Source organism: Nothoprocta perdicaria, unplaced genomic scaffold (genome assembly GCF_003342845.1).
Source record: "Nothoprocta perdicaria isolate Ctin4 unplaced genomic scaffold, notPer1 scaffold_96, whole genome shotgun sequence".
Lineage (NCBI taxonomy): Eukaryota > Metazoa > Chordata > Aves > Tinamiformes > Tinamidae > Nothoprocta > Nothoprocta perdicaria.
The window spans coordinates 1,248,939-1,275,212 of NW_020456265.1; the positions used below are offsets into that span (position 1 = coordinate 1,248,939).

At 40.8% G+C, this 26,274-nt stretch overlaps 1 protein-coding gene across 1 annotated transcript in view; it reads right to left on the minus strand.

The window, feature by feature from the left end:
- Positions 1–26,274, minus strand: part of ERG (ERG, ETS transcription factor) — a 102,429-nt gene that overhangs the window by 17,592 nt on the left and 58,563 nt on the right. The window contains exons 2-3 of the mRNA XM_026053047.1: positions 15,244–15,461; positions 1,152–1,303 (exon numbers count right to left, since the gene is read on the minus strand). Of these exons, the coding sequence (XP_025908832.1) occupies positions 1,152–1,303; positions 15,244–15,383 (292 nt within the window). The 5' untranslated portion in view covers positions 15,384–15,461. The remainder of the gene's footprint in view (positions 1–1,151; positions 1,304–15,243; positions 15,462–26,274) is intronic.

Consider the following 26,274-nt stretch of genomic DNA (forward strand, 5'->3'; position numbering starts at 1 on the left):
AACAGTGCCAACCAGAAAGAACACAAACATTTGTCTAGGAAAAGCACTCAAACGTTGTCAAGTTCAGTGTAATCTGCTACCAGTCAGGCAGGACACTTCATTATTAGGATCATCACTTTCCTGTGCTTCAAAAAATGCTACCAATATAATTGCAGAGGATACTGCAATATATTTCTCTGCATGTATCTTGACAAATAACTGAAATAATCATGGCTTGCAAAATTAGCCACAGTTAGTGCTCTTGCATATCTTAGCAACTGAAAAACTGTAAGAACATTAAGCAACACAGTAATAGCAGAAATTTTTCAGATACACACATCTCTGCTGAAGAGGAACTAGCAGCAAAACATTCCCTTCCAGTTTTCAGCTTGCAAGTGTTGTGTATATGTTATGTATACCCACTTGTTTATCAGCACTTATATATGTCATGAGGGTCTAATGCTGTGGCTTTGGAAATAGGCATGCTAATCAGATTGCAAATGAAGACGGTGAATCTTGTAGCAGAGGTCTGTGTGGAAGACAAGGCACACAGGACTGAATGCCACCTTATTCAATTGACTGATGATTCCTACAACCAAGCTTGCCACCAGASAGAGTGCTCCACAACTGCACTCTTACATTGCAATGACTTGTTAGCTTACTTAGGAAAATGTATTTTCCAAAGTCAGGAGATAACTTAGACAAACAGCATTTCATGCACTCCTTGATTACAGGAAAGCTATTCTCTTTTTAGCATGCCAAGAGCAGACTGCACTTGGTCTTTGCATSGTCTGGTACACTGATTCTTTCTCCCTCCACACATTGTACCCAAACTGTTCATGGATCTTCATTTTGCTCATTTTTGGTGCAGATGAAGTACTAGAGAAACAGCCGAAGTAGTCAGGGAGCATTTGACTCCCTGCAGTCAGACAGTTCTGCTCTGAAATTGTAAGAACAGATCAAGGAGGTGGTTTCAAAACCACATTTCTCAGCTTATTTTCATATCAACCCTAGGAAATTATTATTTTGTTTTGTTTTGTTTTGTTTTGTTTTCCTAATCACTTGTACCACACTGCCACTCTTCTCCAAATGTATTAAAAATAAATCAGTTGGCTTCCTGGAGGAAACATTTCTTTTCTGCTTGATTTTTTTGTGTAGTGAGTAGGTCTAACCTGCTGGCACAATAACTCTTCGTTCATTGGTAGTCATATTTGGGGGTGGAACATGCTTCTCTTCCATGTAGCTTCCATAGTTCATTCCAACATTGTCCGAGCTGCTGACCATTTTCCCTCCCTTTGCCACACTGCAGTCATCAGGAGAATTCCTAGACAAAAAAAAAAAAAAAAAAAAAAAAAAAAAAAACAGAGGTGTAATTCATTTATTACTCCAGTTGCTACTTAAGTTCTCAGCAAAAAATCAACCTGAATGAGATGGAAAAAAAATGAGGCTGTAATCTCAGGGCTGGGCCTTGATTGGAAAATTCAATATCTACCACCTCGTGAGCCTGATTTTTATTTCTTCAGTTTCCTTAGAAAAATGTTCATGAGCAGTAGACAACATGCTTGCTTTTATTTTCTGAGGATCAGACTCTTTGCCTCCAAACATATAAAGACCAATGATTTATTTCCAGAGCTCTATCTAGGAAGGGGGGGCCTGTTAATGAGCATACTGAGCCTGATGGCTACAAGTAGCTGGTCTGCTTTCTTTAAGCATCTCATAGACATCTCAGCAAAACACACAAATGCCCTTAATGCAAATTTTCTGAGGGAAAGCTATTATTAGTTGTCATGAGCCACAGAGAGCTTTCCACCTCCACTGCTGTCACTGCTTCATTAAGGTCACGCTCAGTTGCACTTTATGTTGTGCAATGTAGACATAATTCTATGTATGGCCTAAAGAAAGGGAACATTTGCCAAAGCCATGATTCAAAATACCACACGCATGACTGGAAAAACCTTTCAGCTCCTGACTAGTGTAGTCTCCATGGTACTATAGTCAAGAAATGGAAATCTGCAGAGGATCTGCAACCAGACACCTCTTTAATTTTGGCTTTGCTTTCTGAATAGAGTCTTTAGGTTTAACATCCCAGAGGGGGTTCCTTAACGGCATTTTAATTGCATCACAGTTTTCTTTCTGGCAGACACAGACATATTTGTCCCTTAATTTAATGTCTACAACGTGTTTCATCAGAGAGAGAAAAATTGCTACAAAAATCAAAAGAAAGAACAGAGCCATGGGGAATACCTTGAAACGTAAAGAGGCTGTTTGGTGAGGGAGGGAGAGTGTTGATTTGGTTTTGGTTTTTTTTTTAGAGATACTACATTACTAGTCATCTTTCTTCCAGTTTTGCCCTTTAGCTCCAGTATCTTCATCTTACTGAACCAACAGCAAGTTAGGTTGGACTAGAGAGACCATCTGCCTCAAGGATACCACTCTGTAAAGAGACTTTTTTTTTCTTTAAAGTTTAAAATCTCTCCAAAACATTGTCATGATTCATTTTTATTTCTTGTAAACTCTAATTTACAGTCCAGAGAATTAATAGAGCCCTCCAAGGATCCATACTCCTCGAAGTGTTTCAGGACCTGGCCCCCACCTAATGTATTTCACCACATTCCTCCTGACCTTCCTAACTCTCACATCCCACCCCTTGCTCCAAAACTTGGGCTGAAATGTCCCCTCAAGCCCACCCATGGTCTAGAATACAATAACTTTACCAGAAGTAGTTTGTTATCATTTGAGGACAGAAGAAGAAAAATTGTATACAGTATGTCCCATTGTCTGTTCAGTCTACACCAAAAGGATGAGGATAGTTGATAAATGTCAACTAACACCTATTTTGTATTATTCTGTGTTTCTAGATTGTGTGGTACTTCTCTGCCCCTCCAAAAAAAGATTAATAAAGAACCCATAATACATTTTCTAATCAAATAATAAGTAAACACCGAAATTCAAGAAACATTTTTGACAAAGGATGTTGGCTTCTATAATCTTTTGTGTCCACCAATTTGTAGTCTGTTTAAGATAATCATTGACAAGAAATACGCCAAGAAAAGGTTGAGTAGGCTTTTGGAAAACAGCTGAGGTAGTCAGTGTGTCAGATATTTTATCCAACATCCAAACCAGTCAGTTGTGTTGACCACTCAATACAATCATGGGTCAATAACTAATTTAGTTTTAATCATTCCACARGTGTGTTTTGACAAACATCATTTAGCTGAAAGCTGAAAACATTTACTTAGCATGTTAAGTAATCATAAATACTGCAAGTTCACTTTAAGCATTTTTCTTCTAGACAATCTTGTTGTATTAATTTTCCCATGTTGTGATAACTTTTAAGAAAATATTAATGGTCTATGGTTTTCAGTGAAAATAAAAAACATACCASAGAAATCTTTCCAGAGGTACTGTCATCTGCTTTAGGAGATGGAACCATGCCCTGCGTTTTGGCTGGGATATGTTGGCCTCACATCCCTTTTTCAGGTATAAAATATGTTGGTTACTGCATAACATACAGCATATGATATCTGCCTATGTAAAGGTCTCATAACTACTTTGTCAGCCACAGGACTGAGCAACACCCACAAAAGAAGATGTAGTCAGCACATGCTCTTGCCTTTCACTGAGTGTGGTGACCTGAATGTTTCCTGACAGGATCAGCATACTTGGTCATTATTCTCTCAAGTTTAATTTTTCTAACCCACTACATACCTCTAAATATAATTCCGGGATACAACTTATTTCTGTCAAAACAGCCGTAAGCAGTACAAAATAACTCTCTTTCAGACATAAACACACTGCAAGTGAGCTTTTGCGATGATTCCTTGTGACCGAAATGTTGGCTTTTTCTGTTTTCTTTGAAAAAAYAGAAACAGCATTTATGTATCAGTGAGTTTGCATCCTGAAGTCACGGAAACTTATGTGGAAACACCATCCAACGCCTGCTCTCATTTATACCTGTACGGATCCCTGCTCTGACTCCCGGGATCAGTTAGGTGATGAAGACAGAAGAAAGAACAGTTTGGCCCATACATTGAGGGGTTTTTGTATGTTTTGGGGAAACAGAGAGCTAGCAACATCCCTTGACCCAACTGGCACAGCTACTTTATTTTGCTTTACTGTGAAAAAGATCTTCGCATATAGGGACATCAAAGTCTTACTTTTGATGTTAAATACAACATCAACATTAGCCTCCACCACTTCCATGGGCAATCAGGCATTAAAAACACTATTGTAAACACTGCATAATAAATGATGTGAAGGATCCAGTAGTAGCACACAGCTTTTGGCAATCTGACAGGGCTGCTGGGCTGGTTCTCTGATCTGAGTATAAACAGATAGAGGGGGGAGAGAAAACCATAAATAAGTCATAACTTTACATTACAATTCAGAAGCAGATGGTCAAAAGTTTAGCTTCCTGAATGGACAAGCAAGTCCCTAACTGAGCAACTTTCCTACATCCAAGCTTAACTTCAGGCATGCAGGCAACTCCATGTGAGCTAACAAGACTTCTTATGCTTCAAACTAAGTTTGTGCTTATGCATACTGCTGAACCAAGGCTTAATGCAAGTGTCTGGAACTGACTTCTACAATACTGAAAGCAAAACTGCAATCGGTCACTAGAAAATAGTATTTTTAGTGCCCAGAAAAACAAGAGACTGATTGTCTGTGAAGGCTTTTTTTTAGGACATTCTGTGAGTCTGCTTTATTTCTGAACCACCAGGGGACCAAGGGCAGTGGAAAATCAGCTTTCAGATCATGTGCCCAGTGTAAAGGGTGCAGCCTTGCAGTGATTCATCCTCAGCCCTAGGTCTGAACTGAAACCTGAGATGTTTTTCTTCTCAGCTGTGTGTTATTTTTACCCTTTGTAAATACACTTTGTTACACCTGGAATTAACAAAAAAAAAAAAAAAAAAAAAAAAAAAAATTGTGCATGTAGGGGGAGATAGTGAAAAGGCTGCAATCGTGCTGTTCAGGAGCACTTTGTCTAGTCCTGAGCTGAGTCAGTTCTTGTTGCTGATAAATGTCTATTGACAAAAGTATTTCTCCGTTGCTTCTTGGACTTGGAAACCCAGACTGAATTGGGGATCACTTAGAGTCAATATAATTTGATGGCTAAACTTAGTGCTTGTGCCTATTGAAGCTGATGGGAGTTTTGCCAGCCACTGACTCTGATGAAAGCATATGTAAGTTCATAAATAAGTGTATGAAACACATTTTTTCCTCTGTACTGTACAACTATTTTCCCCATGTGACATAAAACACCTGCACTGTGTTAAAACGCAATGTGTTAGATAAACATAGATTAAGAATCAGCAAAATTTTACATTATCTCAGTAACATTCCTGCAATAGAAAACTTTCTATTTAATTTATCTGAGGGAAATAGATGATAAAAATTGTGTTGTCCAAATATCTACATAGTGTCTTTCTCAGTTAATTTAATAATCACAATTTGGATGGCTTCCTTWCAGAGCCACTTGGACGAAAGAGTTCTCCTGAGAGCAGAGCAGCGTAAGACTGTTGAAGGCTTTCCCATTCATGGTTCCCTGTCCAGTCTATGGTTGGCCAGGCCAGGCTAGATGTTGCACTACTGTGAATTTTATTTTAAGGGGCTCTGGAGGTTAAATGAGCATTCTCTCTGGAGAATGCAGCTTTGTCTCCTCACCTTGTCCCTCCTTTCATAGCCTCTACCATCTCATCATGGGTCAGAGCTCTCCAAAAGAGGGAACAGTCCCAGAAGAGCTGCCACATCCCCATCGGGTTCTTATGTGGAAAGGGAGAGGACACATAGCCACTGTCCTCGGCTAATTAGGGCCAACAGATATGTATTTTTATTTAGCCAAAATGGCACCACATAAYGATCAGCTCGCAGTGTATTACAAGGCATGCTCAGACTGCTTTCCACKCACTGCACTTCAGCTATTAAACTGGAGTGAAATAGGTTGGTGCTACCCAAACAAAAGCAGATGCACTGCAAAAAAATGGCCCTTAACAAAAAAAACAAACAATCAAACAAACAAACAAACAAAAAAACCCACAGAACTTCCCTAAGATTTCTTAGGGAAAAGCTGCACTCCTAAGGTCTCTTCCCTGCTCCTGCACACTCTCACTTGTTCTTCATGAATCAGTRGGAAGCACATCGGCCAAGCTCATGTCAAGAGGGGTCCTTTGGATCCCCCTATACACACGGAYTCCCAGGAACAACCAGACTGTGAGAGATAGCTCCACACTCCCAAGCATTTCATGCGAGCGAGGGTACACCAGCAGCTTTGCAGAGCCCAAAGGTGTAATCCCTRAGCACCAACTGTCTCCTGCAGATGGGAAGTGAAACTCTGGAAAGTGGTTTTGGTAGTGGTTTCAGAAGCCCAAGCATATACTCTGACTGAGTTTGGTTTCTACCATCCACCTCCGYTTTCCAGACCTGTTGTTAAGAGCTGCTGGGTGCTTTATTTGGGCACAAACACTGAGCCAAAACCTGTATGTGTACCAAGTGTGCCGCTCTCTTACAGGCACCTTCCCCTTAAGTCTGCTGGATGAGCACCAGTTAACCTGCTGAAGGGAAAACGCCCTGAAGGAAAAACAACCTCCATGCCCTCTTGTGAATGCAGCACTAAAGCCTCCATAGAGGACTATCATGTAACACTAAAATGATAAAAATACAGGTAGGTCAACGGATCCCTGGGCTGCTCATGCATGACTGCTTAGTGAATTGGACAGGGGGAATCTTCCCCAGCAAATATTGAAACAAGGTAGGTGGGTGGACATTTATACAAGAAAGTGTCTAGTTGAAGCCATGCGGGGTGCCCTCACCCACGGGAAAGGGGACGGCCGGGGTGGGAAGGAGCCGCGAGGTCCGGGCGGGAGAGAGGGAGGGAGGGAGGGATGTCCCTCGGCATCTGCAGTGCCGGCCAAAGCCGGCGTGGGCTGATGCTGACGCCACCGTGACAGCCTGTTTATCTTTGCTCTAAGGTAAGTGTCAAAAGCAAGAAACGAAAGACTAAAATGAAGTCCCCTTGGGGCCACAGACCCTGGGAAGGACTGTGCAGGAGAGACCGACCAGCTCTGCGCCAGCTCGAAGAGCCCCTGGCAGTGTGTGGGTCCCCTGCACGTGCCAGGCAGCTTCCAGACCAAGCATGGGGCTATCCTGGGCTCTGTGGAGGTTCGGGGTGGCCATGGGTCTCTCAGAGACATCACAGTTTGCAGCACAGAGGTGCCCTCGGTTATTTCTTTCAGCATGAGGAAAAAGTAGAAATGCCACATGGCAAAACATACACAGCTCTACTGGCTTTCTGCACGCAAAACAAATGATGCTTATTTATTGAGCTGCATATGAAGCAACCATTGACTTTCAATCAAAACAATAACTTCTGCTAATTGAAACAATCTTTTTTTTTTTTTTCCCTTTAACTTTCCCTGGCTATCTTTCAGTCCCACAGCTGCCTCAACCCTTAAGGCCATCACGGCAAATTAAGGCAGTCAGCGTCTGGCTCACTAGAGGCCAGTCAAGCTATAAATATTACCAGCCTTGCTCTTTGTGTTTGCAGTGTGGGGAAACAGCTGGTTTAAGTTTGACTGCACGTTGTCATTTCTCCATTAGTGCAAACACTTCAATATTTCTTATGTGTGAGGTTGGAGTGAAGAAAGGGAAAGAAGGGAAGGGGGTCACTAAAAGCCAAAGCTAAGAAATGATGTTCTGTATATACATTATTTACAATTAGATTGCTGCCTGGGAGAATTCTGAAGTCTGATATGGTGATAGCTCGGCCAAAGCCACAATGACTTCCCAGTTGGCCTATAACTTTCAGGACCTATTTTCTGGTATTTTTCTTTTATTATTTTTATAGAAATTCTATTATAATGGTAATGGATTACATTTCTCAAATTGTATTTCATTTCAAGAGCTTGTAGGACTGTTGTATTTGTGGTTTGGTAAAACGTGAAATCCTGGGAGGCAGGGCCCTTCCCAAACCGCATATGCCGTCTTTTGTGGGCCAGGATCTATAGAAGGTTAGCAAAGCACAGTATGGCAGGCATAAATAGAAGTGACATCTTGTATGGAAACCATAATCCCCCGTGTCTGTGGAATGTCTGCTGATTTTCATGACTGGTATTATTGGGCTGTGAAGCTGATGGGTTCAAAATTGTAAAGTCAAAAAAGATTAGCCACTTTATCTTGCGTTCTGTTTTGTCTCTAAAATGCTATTCCCAGACTTTATATACTGAATATTCCCCACCAATAGCACCCTGATCAAAATAAATCACCTGCTGACGAAGCGGACAGAAGGAGGCTCATCTCAAAATGCCCACTGGGTCAGAGACAGCCTCCTGTCAGTGTGTGTGCAGTGCCAGCACTGGGAGCATCACGGCCCCAGGCTCTTCAGCAAAGCTGTAAACATGATAAACACAGTACTAGAAATAAAGCAGTAATGATAGCAAGCGCCATAAATAATGAAGATGACCCTAACTCTTGCAGGGTTGTAGGTCAATGCTTGAAGTTTACATTTCACTACTCACACAAAAATTTTTAGTTGCTTAGCACAGTTGAAATTCTGACTGTCCTCCTCTCCGTCTTAAACTCTGAAATCTGGGCTCACAATTCGGGTATCAGTGGTCCATCTGAAATGTAGCTGTGACAATTAGGAGTAAACATGTTATCTCAGAGGGGAAAGCTCTTTCGTTAGCACCTGGCAGCCCAGCTAAAGGCAGCCAGAGTTGTGGTAGGCTGGAAAGATAGTTTGTTTTTSACTTTGGCAACACGTCTGTGTCAAGAACAGAGCCAAACCACACACACATAGATACACACACACACACACTGTGGATTTTCCGAGCAAGGAGCGGCTTCATGAAGCAGTCAAACATAAAGCCCTGCATGAGATGATCCTGAATTTGTCATTTTCCCAATTTGGTAGGCAACCAGTCCAAAAACCACCCAGTCAGTGGGAATAAAGACTCTAAGATAGCTAGCACCACATCTTCTTACCCAGGATTAACATTATTCAATACAGGCAGCTCCAATATGAGTATGAGGAAAGCCATCCTCTTAAGACAGGTCTCTCAGCTTTGCTGCAGACTCACAYAGGGTTTGACTCAGGTCCTGCTGGAGCCAGGGAAGTGAATCCCATTGACTGCCGTGGGTTTTGGGCATGGCTTGCTGTTTAGTCTGAGCTGAGGCTTACCAAGAATAGCAGGGTTGCATGCCAGTGGCACGCCACCAGATGTGGAATGAAAGGCGCTGGGCCTCGGCTGCGTGCTGCTGCTGCTTCAGCGATGGAAAAAGCCATGCCCTTGAAAAACAAGTGATGTCAGGACGGCCGCTGCACAACGATCCTGTCTCTCGGCGTGTTGGATAGTTGAAAGGAATGTAAGTACTCTCACTAGGTACACCACTGTCTGTACCACAGATGGCAGAGCAATGGAGAGGTGCCCTGCCCACCCCAACCTAAAAACAGCTAACCTGGATACTGGGACAGGATGGTCCAGCCATGGTGGCAGTGTCATCTCCACAGAGGTGACTGACCCCACTTCACAGCTGGTAAATGGTCAAACTGCCTCAGGTGCCTCAAGTGCTACCCATGTGAATTTGCTGGTCTGTATAGCACAAAGTTACTGCCATTTAGGAGAGCTTTCAGGAGGGGAAAAGAAAGAAAAAGCTGAGGCCACTCCGGCTTCGTAAGAGTCCTCCTGTTTGTCATGTGCATTCAAACAGAGTAGGACTGAACCTCTTTGATGGAAATGCAGAATAGTAACATGATAGAAAAAAAAAAATGGTACCTCCCCAAAAAGCCAGAGCAAAAGATATATTAAGTGATAATTCCAGTTTCAAATGGTTTTCAAGCAACAATTGGTAGCACTTAAAATAACATTCTGCACAYGATTAAATCTTAATGACAAATAATTATTTCTGGCATTTCTTTAAAACTTCTGCATCAGCCAAGCTGATGTTGGAAAGCTTCTGCTGAGCTTTCACTGCAGCTAACTTCTGGAATGCTTTTTTAATGAAATCATCACAGTTCTTGTGACATGTGAAATTTATCGATGGCCTGAATAAGACCCTATGTTCCACCTCAGCCTCCCTTAGAAAGAGAGATTACTTACCAGTAAATTTAGTTCTTCCAAGGTACCTTTTAATATGCTCACCCATGGGGTTCGTGATGTGCAAGCAGTGAGTCTCAYAGACAAATGTGTTCAGGGCCAACTAAGCAATCCACTAATTCAAATGGCCTTTCAAAAGGGACCCAGTACCCACAGCCTTGAGACAGCATTTGTGCTGGACCAAATTTCACTGTACCATGAATTGAATATGCTCATTGTAATAGAATTTCTTATACTTATTCAATAAAATGTACAAAGAGCAATAAACAGAAAAGTAAGTGTGCAGTCTCCAGAATTATTATGCAGTTCTTTACTAACAGGGTGAATCTTTTAGTCTAAGTCAAGACCAACAAATAGCAGGAAGCAATATTACCATACTCAGGTGAAAGATTCATGGTATGTCACAAAAGGTCTCATTAGATTTATGTGCCTGGAAGAAATATAAAGGCTGCACCAACATAACTGACTTGAAGAAACTGAATTTGATACCACATGTGATGATCTACGTTGCACAGGCAACAGCCACAAGGTAAATGACAGCTTCAATTTCAACTTTTCTTGTTATGCTTAGTCTAAGGCAGACCCTTAGGCTAAATTTTCTGGTGCTATGTAGCATGGGTTAGGTTTAAAAATACCATCATTGTTAAAGAAAACTGTGTAGCTAATTCCCTTGGCAGTACCCTGAAAATAACCCTTTAATTTCTTTCTAATGTTACTTCTTCAATATTCACATGAAGAGCAGTTTTGAAAGCATTATGTTTTGTGATTCAATGTAGGGCAATTACAGCCCACTTATATCTTGGGAGAGTGAATATATTTCTGCTGTGAGTGGGGACTCAATTACTGATTTGCATCAAGTTCAGTACACTCCTAAAATGTTAAACCTTCTTCTMGGCTTCTGCAGAAAACTAAGTATAGAGAAGCCTACAAGATGGCAAGGCACCACTAACCTATGCACATAAATTGCAGCTGATATTTTTCACACATGGCAACAGCACATAATCTGTCAGGAAGCCAGTGAAATATCAACAAACAAATGATGAAGGCCCACGGGGACTCAAGGAAGAAACAAATGATTTCAGACTTTCAAGGTATACATATATTGCACTCAACTGTACTGACTTGCATATTCTCTATATCAATCAATATGCTATCACAATATTTGCTACAACTATTTAGCAATAATAATATATTATTGGTAAGTAATTTCACTTCATGAAAGGTTTCAGTGATACACACTTTTTTCTTTCTGAAACTGCCACAAATATCACATATGACRAGATTTTAAAGTTTAGAAATGTTCTAACATTATATATATTACATACATGCACGTCTATGAGTCTAAGAAATAGCTACAACATACTTATATTTGTTACCTGGTAAAATTAGTTGTCTATTAAAAGTATGACATCCAGACCTATTTTTCTTGCCTGTGCTGGATCTTAGAATAGTTCTCCCACAAAATAAACAGTGCATTTTAATTACCTTAATTTTTCTTTTAGTTAGTGCTAAATACATAGACAGAATGTATATCCAAGCTATGTATGTTTGAACAGTGTTGTTCTTGTTTATCTATTTTTATCTTCTTATTGTCCATTACTGATTGTTTTGTTTATTTTTCAGCATGCCCTCTTGTTTTAGGAACTATAGCACAGTATCAATTGCTAGCTTTCTCCAGGCACCAGTGCAGTATTGCTCTGTCAATAGGGGAGGCTGCAGAATCCAAGATTGAAAAAGTAAAGTCTACTTCAAATACTACCTACAGGTAGGTTATTTTTAATTTCATGCAGAAAAAGACAAATTTCTTCCACTTACGCATCCAGTCAGAAYGTGAACTTTAAGAAATTAGCGTTTTGATCAAAAATATTTTGCAAATTAGAGACATAATTTGCACAGTCTCCCAGGCAAGCACGTCCTGCCTGCCAGCTCATGCATGGTTCATACTGGGAAAGGATGGTCAGCACTGGCCTGCTCTTTTTCTAATAATGATTATGCTAAGTAATGTTAAGTGATGACATTTAGATAAAAATGAGTCATCAGCTTTCTTGTTTTGCACTGACTCCAAATCTTACTACTGGAGTAGGCAGCCCTGATGCTGTTTCATTGGAGAGGAAGAACACAAAATCAGCTCTTTTCATCTTTGTACTTTTTATGGGCTTCATATGGTAGGATAGGGCAAATGTTTGTCACTGGGGTTTCAGATGCCAGGTGGGTCRCTTGGTTTCAGGTACCTTGACAATTTCTGAGTGCCATCATAACTCTTTACAGCAGTTAAAAGCCCTGCTGCAAACAGGAAGAGGACAAATCTAAATTATGTCTCATGACTAATCCAGACCATACGGAGCCTAGTAGAAGGTATAAAAAGTTGACTGATTTGAAAGATTGATTCAAAAAGCTTTCCTCCAACTCTCAAATCATACATCCTTCAAAAAGCAGATGCCTTTTCTGCTAGTTATGGCACAGATCGAATGACTAAATATGTTATGCAGTGCCTGCAGAGACTAAGATACCTTTGAAGGAAAGTATCTCTCTTTACTGAATGCAAAACAGGCAGTGTAAATTAACAAGCTATTTCTGTCTACTGACTGTGCAAGGCACCCAAGCACCTCCAGAAGCACTAATAGAAAACAGATTAAAGAAAGGAGGAATGTTAAATACTACAAGGTTGCACCCAAACAGTCCTGTTTAATTCAGGTCTCCCAAACAATGGTCCATCCTAGGGGAGTGTTTTCTGTTCACATCACTCAGGCTGAGAAGGGTTGGGGGAGATGCTCTTCATCCATCTAAGCACATGACCCTCGCCCCAAGGAATATGCCATACCCAAGCCCTGTTGAAGCTGGGATGCCACACAGGCAGGAACATATCAACTATAGGCTCAAGCAAGACATGGGTAGCCTAACTCTAACCTAGCTGCTGGGACACTCTGCTCTGGAGGCTTACCTGGGCTTCTTTGCCCCTGAGCTTCTGTTTTTATCCAAAAACTACAGAGTACCCAAATGAAGGGAAAGACCCGAAAGTGCTGAGCACAGTGCAGTCCAGATGCATGTCCAGACACATGGTCCATCCACTGCCTCCTTTCTAGGCTTCTCTGAGGAACGAGGCAGAGCACAGGTGCAATAGCAGCAGTGTGCTGCTGCTGGGCACTTGCCCTGATCTCTGGGCCAAGGCAGCCCTGAAGGAGCCCTGAAGGAGCCAGGGGTTTTGATGCCTGCAGCTCTCTGCAGTCCAAAATCAGGGCACCTGCTGATCTCTACTGACTGCAGACAGGCTGGTGGATGAGAGTGCGCTTTCTACATTGTGTTCCCATACACAGGCAGCAAGATTTCACCTGTATATTTCTTATGTATATTTCTTATGCTCAGTTAAGATCCTGGTCTCCTAAATCAGAATATAATCCTTACCAGGGTAGCAAATAAAGCTCAGTTAGGAGAATATTTCAGCTAATAAAAGGTAGCATCGCTATCTACAGACTTTGCACTTAAACCACCACAACAGCAGCAAGACACCCGAGATTCGCAAAATCAGCTCTAATTTTCAGGYTAGTTACAGTTGTCAACCCAGGACAGCAAATTCAAGATTCTGGCTCAATTTTTTAAAAAAGTGTCTGACCACAAACTTCAGATGGATGTGTATCATCCAGACTCATCCTTAAGACTTGGAAACACATGAAAATAAGATGTGATGTATAGTTGATCTTAGTTATGCGTAAAATTATTGTTATTAAAGTTATTGCAAATTTCAGCAAGAATTAACACAATTTTCTTCTTTAACATGCTTATAGAGCTTATATAGATAAAATGTGGTGGTCAGTTTTCTTCTAGAAATCTCAAAGCAAATATTTAATGCTAGGGAGCAGGTGAAACTGCTTTTGAATCAACTCTCCACCCGTGATTATATCTCTGTATCTATTTAGCACAAGGAAACCCTTCACTAAAGAAGGTTCTGAATAAGTAGGCTTATGAAAAAATTTCCCTAGTATTTACCACTGAAATTTAAGTTCACTGATTATTCTATGTATTTCATACCTCTGACTATTCAATGAAAAGTCTGACTTGACTTCTGTAACAAAGAGCATAAAATGTGATATACTGTCAAACCTCTTTGCCTTGCTAGCAGTGCTCACCACACGAACACTGCAAGAGTAACCACAGCGCCTTTTTTTCTTTTAAGCAACTGATGGTGGGAGATGATATTAACAAGGCAGGTGTTTGAGACAAAGCAATGTGAACACTGATACATCACCAAAAACTATGAGTAACTTTTTCTTGATCTCTGTCCTTCAGCAACACCAAAGGAAAACTGCCTTCGAGCTGAGCATTTTTTCACATGGGAGAAATCCCGTAATGCCCCTATGTTTGGTAGCACCAGTCAATATCCTCAAATCCATAGCATTACTCTTTCTACATAATCCACAAAATTCTCCAGTGTCTCACAGTGACACAGACACAAAAAAAGTCCCTAGACAACAATTAGTCTGCTCTAGCCACTGCCTATTCAGCTGACTAATATCTTCTTCCATTCTTTTTTACTCCATCACTTGCCTCCATCCATGTAGGCTGTTTCTTCAATGTAAAAGTGCTTCATAAATCCAATTCCATGGTTGTGCTCTTTGGCACTAAATTTGCAGTAAATATAGAAATTATACAAAAGTAAAGATCAATAACTCATTCCCTCTACCACTACAAGAATTTACTTCCTATGTTGCCCAATTTGGTTAGATTTAGTACAAAAGCAGCAGTCCAAATTACCTTACTCCACAATCCTAAGTGAATGTATATAGCCTCTGAAAAATACAGCAAACTCTCATTTTGCTAATTTTAACATGGAGAACAAAGTCATTGTCTCACATAACATTGTCTCACATTATTGCATGTATTCTTTCACCTGGGATATAATTCAACTGTGCATCCTAAATTAACCCTAGTCATAAGAAACATAGAAAGGTATTGCAGAAATCTTGAGATGACTGTTCCTGCAGCACTGTTTGGGACACTGCAATATCTGAGATATCTGGACAGGGCTGGTAAATGTGGCATCCTGTCGGCTTCTCTGGTAGCTACTARTGGCCAGGTGGGATATTTCAGGGCACCTAAGACTCCTAAGTTTAGGCAACTGATTTGTATCCATAATATAAAAGATGTACTTCAGCCACTGTAACACTGGCCTTATTACCTTGACCCATTAACCTGATTTGGGTTACATTCCATCTTGATGGTGACTCTGGCGGGGGGCTGCGATAACCAGTCTTGCTGGGGAACACGTGGACTCATCTTTGACGTCTGCCCATATTCACTGGAAGAAGAGGCGGTCATCTCTGTCTTCGCAAGGTGGGGCGATACGTAGGCGCACTCAAACAAGGACTGGTCTTCACTCACCACTGATAATGCTTCCTGAAAAGCAGAGAAGTCACCATGAGAGTGTTTCAGAGCAGATATAAAACCACACGTGCTCTAGGTGTCCCTGCTTGAGCAGGGGGTTTGGACCAGATGATCTCTAGACAACCCGTTCCAACCTTAATGACAGAATTCTGCAATTCTGTGAAAAAGGGGATGCTCATCTCATGACAAGATGTACTGCTGGCTGCTTATTTAAATGCTTATTATTTTTTAGGCACGCTACCTGTCCACAGGGGAGAGGATTCAAGTGCCATACCTGCTGTCATAGAGACAACATCTCCCTTGAAGCACTGATCTGGTGAGACATTCCCTGCTAATGGCCAAAAAAGTTATACTCACATGCTCTGTTAAACAGCCAGGAAAAATGTCTAGGAGCTCACGGTGGGAAGAGCGCAGGAAGGGCAGTGAAGTTCAGGCCTTTTGCTTCCAAGATACGGATGCAGAGGGCCAGATTTGCACTGGGTGTAAACTGCCATAGCCGCACAACCTCTCCCTTCAAAAAACGATTAGCAGTTGCTGACTCACTGGGAGTTTCTCTTCCTTCCTTTAGGATTAAGGCCAATCGCTTTCTGGACGAGAAGCTGAGATACAGATGGGTGTAACCTCTGAATTAGGGATGCTTCTCTTTCTATGACCAGCAGCAAAGGCAGATCAGTCCAGGATTGCCACTGCACTGGTGGAGCTGCTAACTGGGCTGGATACTGCTCCTCAGTGCGAACTGTGGGATGACACTGTGCCGATCGGCCCTCTGAAAGACACCTCCTCGCATGCTGGTTAGACATCCTGCTCTGCCACTATGTGGGAAGGATTTCCCCAGGCCTCTTCCCTTGCTGTGGTGACAGTGTGGTTGCTGCACCTTTCCGGTCCCGACCATGAGTTCAAAGATGTGTAGACTGTGTGGCGGCTGCAGTAGCAGCCAGCCAGAGATGAGGCCTGGGAATTAATTAGTCCGTGGATATATRTATGAGAGAAGGTCATCCACCTTCCTCATCACCACAGGATGGCATGGATTGGTAGGGACTTCTTCCTGGCGTTATCTGGAGCCAGGTCATGGGAGAAGACTGACTGGCAAACACTTTGGGTGTCCATCTGGTCCATACTACCTAGCCATAGGTGTCTACGTGGGGAACATGCATTAATGGGGTCCATGGCTGTGTGAGCTGGTCTCCAGCAGGGCTCCTGCCTTCCCTGGGGCTGAGTGGACCAAGGAGACAGCAGGGCTGGGGAGCTGGTCCACCAAAATCCATCCCTCCAAAGGAAAAACGCTCCCTCCACCTGCAGGTGCTTTGTAACTGTGTAAATCACTAGCAACCCATGGTAGGGCCGCCTYGCGGAGCCAGCAGCAGTGGGGCTGCCACACGCGGGGGTTCGGCCGCCGCAGCGCGGAGCCGAGGCGTCGCCACGCGCCAGGCGAGCGCAGCCACGCACGGCGGGGCCAGCCAGCGGCGCGAGGGCCAGCGGGATGGGCCCGGGAGCCATGTTTGGGGCTGGGTGCTGTGCGAGCAAGCGCGTCCCTGTGGAGGGGGCGGCGTGTGTGGGCCCGCACCACGGCCGGCCATGCTGCTTGCAGCCAGCCCAAGGGCCGGGAACAGCGTGGGGCTGGCACTGCAGGAGAGTAAAGCAGAGGAAAWAAAAAGGAGACAAGAGAGCCAACCGGGACAGCAGGAATCCTTGGACTGCGGGATTGCACATGGCTACCTACTCTCCCGAGCTGCTTTATACAAGTTTCGGCACTTACACACTACCTTAAAAGCCTGGAGCCCCTGCTTTTCTATCCAGCCGCAAGGGCTGCAGAGAAAACATGGCTTTCTCCTTATTGCTTCTYATGAAAATAGAGATTACCCCTTAATTGCGTGACATGGAGGGCTGGATCTCAAGCGGAGCGCCAAGTACCAGGAGACTAATGATGGGACTGCTCAAACTAACCGACTCCCTCTTCCCGCTGCCAGCCAAAARGCAAATATCAGACAGAGATCCATAGTGTTTCATTACTGCTATTTTGGATGGTTTTTGAGTGCAAAGGTCACCTGCAAAGTATCAGCATTAATTTTAACACCCTAATTCTAATTACAACCCTTATTTTCCACGCCCTTTCCCTCCAAACAACGAGCAGCTTCCTAATTGCTACATCCTGAGCCTCTGGGGATGCGAAAGTGCTTCCAGGAGAAGGGAAGAAATGCTAGAATAATATGTCCCTTTTGTCACGTCTCTCAGACTCCTGTGGGTCTCTGGCCTGCCCGATCGTGCTAGGAAATGCTCTTGCTGGTGGTCTGACACTTTCCTGATGAGCCATTTCTTCTGGAAAAGCTTTTCCAGGAGATGCATGAGGAGATGACTACTCATCCCTTGCACCCCAAAGCATGGCCAAAGCGTACTGATAGACAGCAGGAGGGATTTAATGAGCTTAGATGGTGAAGTAGCAGGCATCATATCACAAAAATGGAAAKAAAAAAAAAAAAGTTGTGCTAGAGGGGGAAAGAAATCTATCATTATACTCAATGCAATTTTTTAAAGAAGATATAAATTTACAGCCTGGCCAAGCAATATCCAATTGGTGAGACAACTTGCTGCACAGTTCTCTCTCTTCTGCCCCACTGGAGAGTTAATATATGTGTAGAATAACATGTTGTGTAATGTTAATTTTGGAAGTGCTAGCTACAGCAAATACATGAAAGAGTGAATTGTACAAGAGAAAGCAGATACGAGATTGCAGACACAAAAGACAAAATAATATTTTACTCTGTAAACCACCGAGTAATAAATATTTTCAAAACAGGCATTCAAATGCTACATAATGGCTATATTTCTTATCCTCCCATACATACGTGGATAAAAGCTCTCTTACTCTGCTTCCTATTGAGCCTGGCTCCACCTAATAAAAGTTAATTTAGGAATACTTAGGGTAAGCAAAATTTAAACCCAAAAAGCTGTGAATTGCTTTACTAATAGCAGTAAATATTGCCTATGCTATGGATGCCTACTATGTTACACAAAGAGAGAAACTAAACACATTTTAACTTCCTGAGGAGGACAGTGAAAGCCAGAAATATGATGCCAATTAATAGTTACACAAATATATAAAAGACTATGGCAAAAACAAGACAAACATAAATGAACCCCGGAGACAGACGATGACTTCACATTTTCCAAAAGAGTGTCTACTTATAAATGAAGAAAAAATATGCAACTTGCTAGCTAGGTCTTTATTCTAATTTAGTAACAAACACTTCTCTGTACTCCATCCTGTTATTACTGCATATTGCRCACACTATCATAGTGTCTTCTCTGATCTTTTACTCTGAGCCTTCATTGACTTCCACTGGGATATCCTGAAGGACACTAGGACATGTATTACTCATTCTCTGTGCACATTACAAAAGCTGAACTAGTTGACAAGGCTTTTGCATMATTTTGAGGAGTCAGCATAATTAGAGAACACGGTTTGAACTAGAATTAGCCTAACTTCCTCCTTAACTATCTTTTCTCTCCTCTTGCACACAAGCAAGTTTGAGGTTTCACTGTGGGAAACGTGGAAACTATGTTTAGCATCTGTTCTGATGCCAGGGTTGAGTCCTCRAGCAGTTACACCACTGTTATCTATCCCAAATGCACTCAGGGCCACTGATGTCAACTTACTTGCAACCACAATGGGGTGATATATCTGGCTTTTGCATACCGTCAAACACAGAGAGAAGTCTTCTGAAAYGTATGGGAGAGAGCTGTGTGTCACGGGTTTGTAATTGCTGACTTCTCCTTTCTTCTCCCTATTAAGCTTGAAACAAGAGGCGCTCTGGGCACTGAGTGGCCTGGGCACTTCAGGCTCTGCAGACCATACAGTGCACAYAGAGCAATCAACTAATAGAAAATGGTGTAACCCCATGTGAAATTCATACTGTGGGAGAGCCTAGAAATAATGTCAAAAAAATGAGAAACACTTCTCAGTTATATAAAACAATCTGTTACATGCATAATTCGGTACCACAGAGAAAGAATATATCGTTCAACTGCTCCTTTTATGCTTCCATTCAACTTGCCTATCATTCATTTCTCTTTACTGACTAAAGTATTAATCCTGTGGAAGGGGGGCTTTAATAGTAAACTATATATAGTACTGCTGATGAAACACAGTATGGGTAATTCTTGCCTAAAAGTGGATTTTTAGAGGTGCACTTTCCACATTCACTATAAAATCAAGCTCCTGGACCAAATGTAATATAAAAATTGTCAGTATTCACCATTAYGAAGAATAGATGCATGGTCTGACCACATAAAAACATAGACAAAGATATTAATACTGACAACGTCTGGCAATGGTCTTTTTACATATGGATGCCAGTACTATTTCTAGTAAATTTTTTTTGTTACTCATTTACATGATAATCTTTTTCTCATCCATATTAATGCTGGTACTCGAGCAGTTTGGCAACATCAAACAAGYAGGATAAAGCAAAGTAAACATTAATAAATATTGTAAAATAAGTGCATTACAAGGCTCCATTCAATCGTGGAAACTTTTGTACCTTTAAGGAAATAGTTTTAATATTGGATAGGTCATTTTCCTGGATTTCTGGRCATATTATTTTCATGAAACCTCAGAAATAAAGCCTTTTCTTTTGTAGTAAGTAGTATGTGGAGTAATGTAGTATCAAGAAATCAACACGTACTATATACTGTGACAGGTGGGAAGACTCTTTCATTCATATTTGTGAAGCAGAACAGTTTGTACAGTTACCAAAGGTAAGTATTAGACATTTCTAATGTCAGATGAAAAGATATTTCATCTTTTTTTTTCCTCTATATTCATCCTCTCGTGATGTCACCAGCAAAACTAGAAAATCCATTTCTTCAGTAAGAGTTTTTCATTTTTTATCCCTTGTACTATGCCAGATCTGGCTTTTCATATGGACTTTCTGTATTAATGATAAAGGAACAAAATGTCTCTCTGTATTTGGTTTTGATTTATACTGCGCTAAAAAAAAAAAGAAACAAGAAACAAAAAAAAAGGCCAAAAAATCAGTAGAACAATAGGTACCGCAATGCCTTTAAATCAGGCATAGAGTCATTGGGACAAAGGTGTTTATTTAATAAAATACCAGATTACTTGGCCTAGAAACATGAAATTACAGGAAATGTAATTGAAGTAGTCACAAGCTCATCAGTCCTTTATAACCAACGCTAGAAACTAAGAAAAAAGACACCATTTTTTTCCTTAAAGTTTGATCAAACTTAGAAAATGGCAAAAGGAGACAATGAAGTGTTTAGTTATCTACTTGTGCAGAGCACTAGTGGAGAAAAAAAAACACTGTAGCAGGATTATAAAGGAATTAGAGGCCACTGTAAACCAGTGATGCTTTCTTTCACGCTAGCAGTACAATCATGATGGCTTGYGCTCAAAGTTCACTTCTGACCTCTCCCCGCAAGCCACCAACACAGCTTCCACTTTAACACTGCAACATTTCCATTCATTTTTATGGCTGTCAGATTGAATTAAGCCTCCGGGTAGTATACTCATTGTATATATATATGTACAAAGGCATAAATATTCAACTCTGTATTTTTATTTCTTCAAATATTCCTATGGTTTGTTGCTTCTTCCTTGTAAGAGAAAAGATTTATTAGATTTTTTAGATTTTTTTTTAATCTCTATTGATTTGTCCAAAATCTACGAAGGAATTTGTTAATCAAAAATTTTTTGAGAACTGTTAAAGTCAAAAACCTATTGGTCACTTCTGTCAAAATCTTAGCAGACAGTAGATGGGTCCACTGGCCCACACTATGGGCCACCAAATAGCGTGACACTGAGAAACAAGAACATGTACACAACAGGAGGCACAGGTATAGCAACACCCCTCTTTGCATGCTGAAGGGTGCAATAAACACTGAAGTCTTTCATTACTTTTAGTGTCATTTGTGGCCCTCACTCCCACACTCCAAAAAGGAACCRTTTCTCCTGACTATGAAGGACTTGTAATAACACTGCAATTGAGAACTTTTAATTAACTTTGCTATATGCCAATATATAAACTTTTTTTTYCCACATCAGATTTATGGCATATTTCATTAATTTGAACAATTTTTGCTTCTTCTCTAATCTGACTTAATGAAACTGTATATGTAAGTGTAAGCTTATGTGTCCACACCACTAAAAAACTCATTTAAACATAGTCTATTTCCTGTCTTTTGTCTGATGTCCAGAGCTGGTCAGAAAATGAGAAAATGTGAGGAGTTCTGACATCCTGGGACTTACTTTCATTTTAAGTTACACAAAAAGATGCTATCAGAAATTTTCCAAAAGGCATTTATTAAAAAGATAAATTCTAAAGAGTCAATGCACGTTTGGGAGGTGTTAAAAATTCTAATATAAAATATTAAATACAATCTTCTTGTTACTGAAAATAAAGTATTCATATTATAATTGTACAACTGTATGAAATTATTGGAATGGGAAAGTTTATCAACACACTTATCAGAACAAGCCATTTCAGCATTATTGAAATGATGAGTTTCACTCCTGTCCYAGAAAAAGTCCATCAATATCCTTTTAAACATTTACATTTTCAGAGGACATGTACTGCATCAGGACAAAGCAAAGTGACAAAGTGCTCAAGGGTTTCTAGCCTAAATTTGCAGCCCTAGTTTAAAGCTAAGCCACCAATTCATTGCATTTAGCAATAACTGGGGAAAAAAAAAGACAAATGATTGATGTTGTAGCCTTACTATATCTTACCAATCATGACAGTTTTACAACTCTATTCTGATCATTCTCAAAAGAAACAGCTTCAAAAGATACCAAGTATGGTGTGTGGAACATACTGGAGAAGGTTAGTACTAGAAACACAGTCACCTGAGTCAGGAATCACACTGCACATCTGGAATGCGTTTTCCTCCTAAATCTCTAAGTCTTGGATTCATTAAATCAGACAAAAATCCACATATTATATTCATGAGAGAGTTCAGGAACAACAAAAAAACCTTGGCAAGTACAAGACAGGAAAGACAGATGTTGTCCTCACCTCCACCCATGAGAATCTTATAGCCAGCTCAGCTAACCTCATCCACCTATTTCAATGAGCACTTGGGTTGTCAATGGTAAYCCAAGTACAGGCCTGCTGCGGCCTCTTATTGGTATCTTCACCTCTTGCTGAGAAAAATACAAAGGATACTTGAAAGTAAGGGAGGCACACTGCCTCACTTCCTCTTGAAAAAGAATAATCAACCATTTACCAAAATGATGTTATGAAACTGCAGGCTAGATTTATTTCTGGGAAGCAATCACAGACACGCAAGGACTGATCCCACTTGTCTCCCTGTGCAAGTCATTCTCCTGGCTTCACTGGGAGTCGCAACATGAACAGAGGCCTCAAGGCTAAGCCCAAATGGCTTTAAAATGTTGTGTTTTAGTGAACAAATTGAAAGACATTATAAATTTCATGTAGAATGTGGTGCCTTACCACATATTAATGTATAGACTGTCATTGCCAAAATGTCAGCCAGTCCTATTTTTGACCAATCTTCGTCACCTTCCTTCACTATAGGGTAGTATTTGTAAGACTAGATATTCACCTCCAAGTCTCTAAGTGCTTCATAAAATAAGGAAAAATCATCATTCCACTTTTGCAGATAGGGACACTTTGGTAAAAACAACTAATCAGTGGGTCTTGGGTTGGAAACCTAGTTTCCTCATGCCAAGYTCACTGCAATATGCACTACCCTGTATTCCAGCCATTACCACAACCAGTGCTACATATATCCAGCCTGGAAGCATCCATAAGTGCCTGATTTAAAGAACTGCTGTTTCACAATCGATTATTTCATCTGCTACCTCCATATAAGAGAAAAGAAGAAATGCAGAATTTAATGTCAAACAAGAGTTAATATATGGAAACAGGAAGCTGTTTCACGCATGTCACATACCCAGGACACCACGAGAGTTAGCTAAGAAAACCTCAACAATTGCCATTACGACAGATCTCTCATCAAAGCAATGCAGCAGCCTTTTTCAAACATGATGATGAAAGCCTCCATCCTGCGACTGGTGCAGGGCACGTTCATGCTCAAGTGACTTCAAACTGCTACTTCAGAGCGAGATGGCTGGGAAGGGCCCTGCCCACACACAGCCAGTACTAGCGCTGGAGAATTGTACCAGGTCCCTGACCTCAAAATTCACAGGACTGTATCAAAAAGCCTATGGAATAAAGCAGAAAATCTAGTGCTATACCATGATGATCCCCAGTCCTTGTTTTCCTTCTGCATAGGCACAGTGCTGTTAAATTACCAAATGAGACAATGCCAGGTTTCGTTTGCTACACCTGTAGCTTTATTATTCAGGCTCCTGGGGCTGAATGTTGTAAATGAGTTGGGCTCACGTTAAGTCTGTGAGATCTCTTTGACTGGTTGGAGATCTATGGCTTTGTGCCCTGATGCTATGAGTGTGTGTATCTACAAAGAAGATCATGGATAGTGGTCAGAATCCAGATATTATGATCACACCAAATGACACTTCAGTTCTAAAATGTTTCAGAGAAATAAGCAGCAATTCTTATAACTGTGGCTTACAAAGCCAGTGTAAAAAAAAAAGTATATATTTATATATAAATGCTTTATATATAAAATTAGAGAAACAAGACTACAGAACCAGGTGGGGGTCCTCCAGCACATCCCAAGAACGTGGGTTCAGCACTCATCTTTCCCAGTGCATGCCCAGCAAGCATCTTTGTCAGCACATCTCTGTCATGCTCCAGCATCTCTGGAACAGAGTCTGAACTAAATGGGCTATGTGGCCAGACACTTTGAGCGACACAATGATCCGCTCAGCTCAAAATGTGTATCTCTACATGATTATGTCAGTCCAAACTCAGAAAGGCAGAAAAGAATACAATTGCATCCTGCAGATTGTATATTGTACATGCATTTTTAAAGAAACACCATCTTTGTGTGCTTATTTTAGAACTTCCAGCCATATAAAGTACTGTACCACTGAAGTTTGAATGGGTATTTTTTTCAGTCAATACAATAGACTTTTCTTCCTTTTCATCTTGATAGTATTTTCAATTATGAGCTTTGAAAGCTTCAGATTTTCCATTATCTCCCTCAAGCTTCAGGAGCTAAAAAATAGCTATAAAATTGGAAGAGCTTACATACAAAATGCTTTTGCATTTCTGCATTGGTCTGGGGSTAACTTTTGCCTTCACCTTGTGTAGGAATTTACCAACCTGAAGGAGCAGCTAGCCTTCTACCCTGTTAAAAAGTATAAACATCTGTTTTTTTCTCCGCAGTCTTTCAAGAAAATACTTGTCTGGTCAAGCAGGTTTACAGTTGGTACAGGTTTACAGCACTTAGGGAGATGGTTTAACAGGTATAGTTTTGAGGAGCTTATGGTCCGACTCAATGATCTTGAAGGTCTTTTCCAACCATACTGATCCTATGATTCTATAATTTTTCTCTAAGGCATACTATATACCATAAACAAACTTTTCTGTCCAGTGAGGAAAAAATGTGCAGGAAGGAATGAAGAAATAGCTAGAAAACCAGTGCATTGATGAAAGAATTAAACAGTGGGGGCAAAACTAAAAGGAGTATCTGAAGTGGTTTCCTTTCCAATGAGCCTTTGCTTTTTATGAATGCCTAGTAGCATAAGGGAAATRATGCTTGGATCAGGGCCATGAGCTGAACTTTTGTGCAGCCCAGCCCTTCCTCTTAGTCTCCTCCACAGTGAGGGCACGCACACGGCTGTTTGTATATCCGTGTGCTTGCAGGTGTACAAGTGCATGAATAGCAGCAGACTGTTCACTTTCTTACCACAGAGATTGCAGATATAGGAAAGAACATGGGAAATGTGGGAAAAGCACCAGAAATAATCTGCTGCCTCCAAGAAATCGTGGGAATGCAAAAGGGTGTCCATAGGCATGTTGCCATGTAAATCCACATCAAACCAGGGAGCAGACACAGCAATCTGCCTGCAGACAGAGGAGGAACCCTACATGGGCACTTGCAGAACCACCTTCCCAAAGCTTGACTTCCTCCTAAGAAATCCCTAGATATGGGGGAAATCCCTAGATATAACTTTTCACCCACACCAGCAGCCTGATGAAGTCTCCAGGTGCCATCTTCATGCATATTTATAACCCTCATCTTCTTATTTAAAGGACATTTGTTACACTCAACATTTATTAATTTCCCTGCTTGATAACCTTCAAGATATCTTTATTTATTACTTATTTATTATTTATTTATGATTTATTTAGAAAGTCTTTATTTATTTCCAAATGCATTTCTTTTGGTGTTTTTGACTGCGTCTTCTGCATTAGAATACTGGAATCAAAATGCTTATTGCTACAGTTTTCTTTAAAAAGCTACATTAATGCTTCTCTCCAATTTTGCAGAATATTTTACGAGAAATCTTTTGATTTTACTAGATTGAATTCCTTTTCTTCAGCTACCTTTTATTCTATGATTCTTATGTGTCTGGTATGCATTGAATATACATACACATATATAAATAAAATGGTACTCATGGTATTCTGATTTTTATGAGCATATGGAATATTGCTCAGATATGTAATCACTCTAAATTCAGAATGAACTTTTCAAGTATGCCCACTGTGTATGTAAAATATAACTTCCTGTCATGATAATCTTTATAAGATATAGCCTAACATACTTTCCTCTAATTGTTTCTAATGAGTATCTTGATTCATGCTTCAGCACATGTTATTTTAGTCATTTGCTTCAAAACATGACTAGTCAAATTAATATGAGGTTGCATTGCACAGTATTAAGACATACTGTGTGTGCAAATATTAAGATG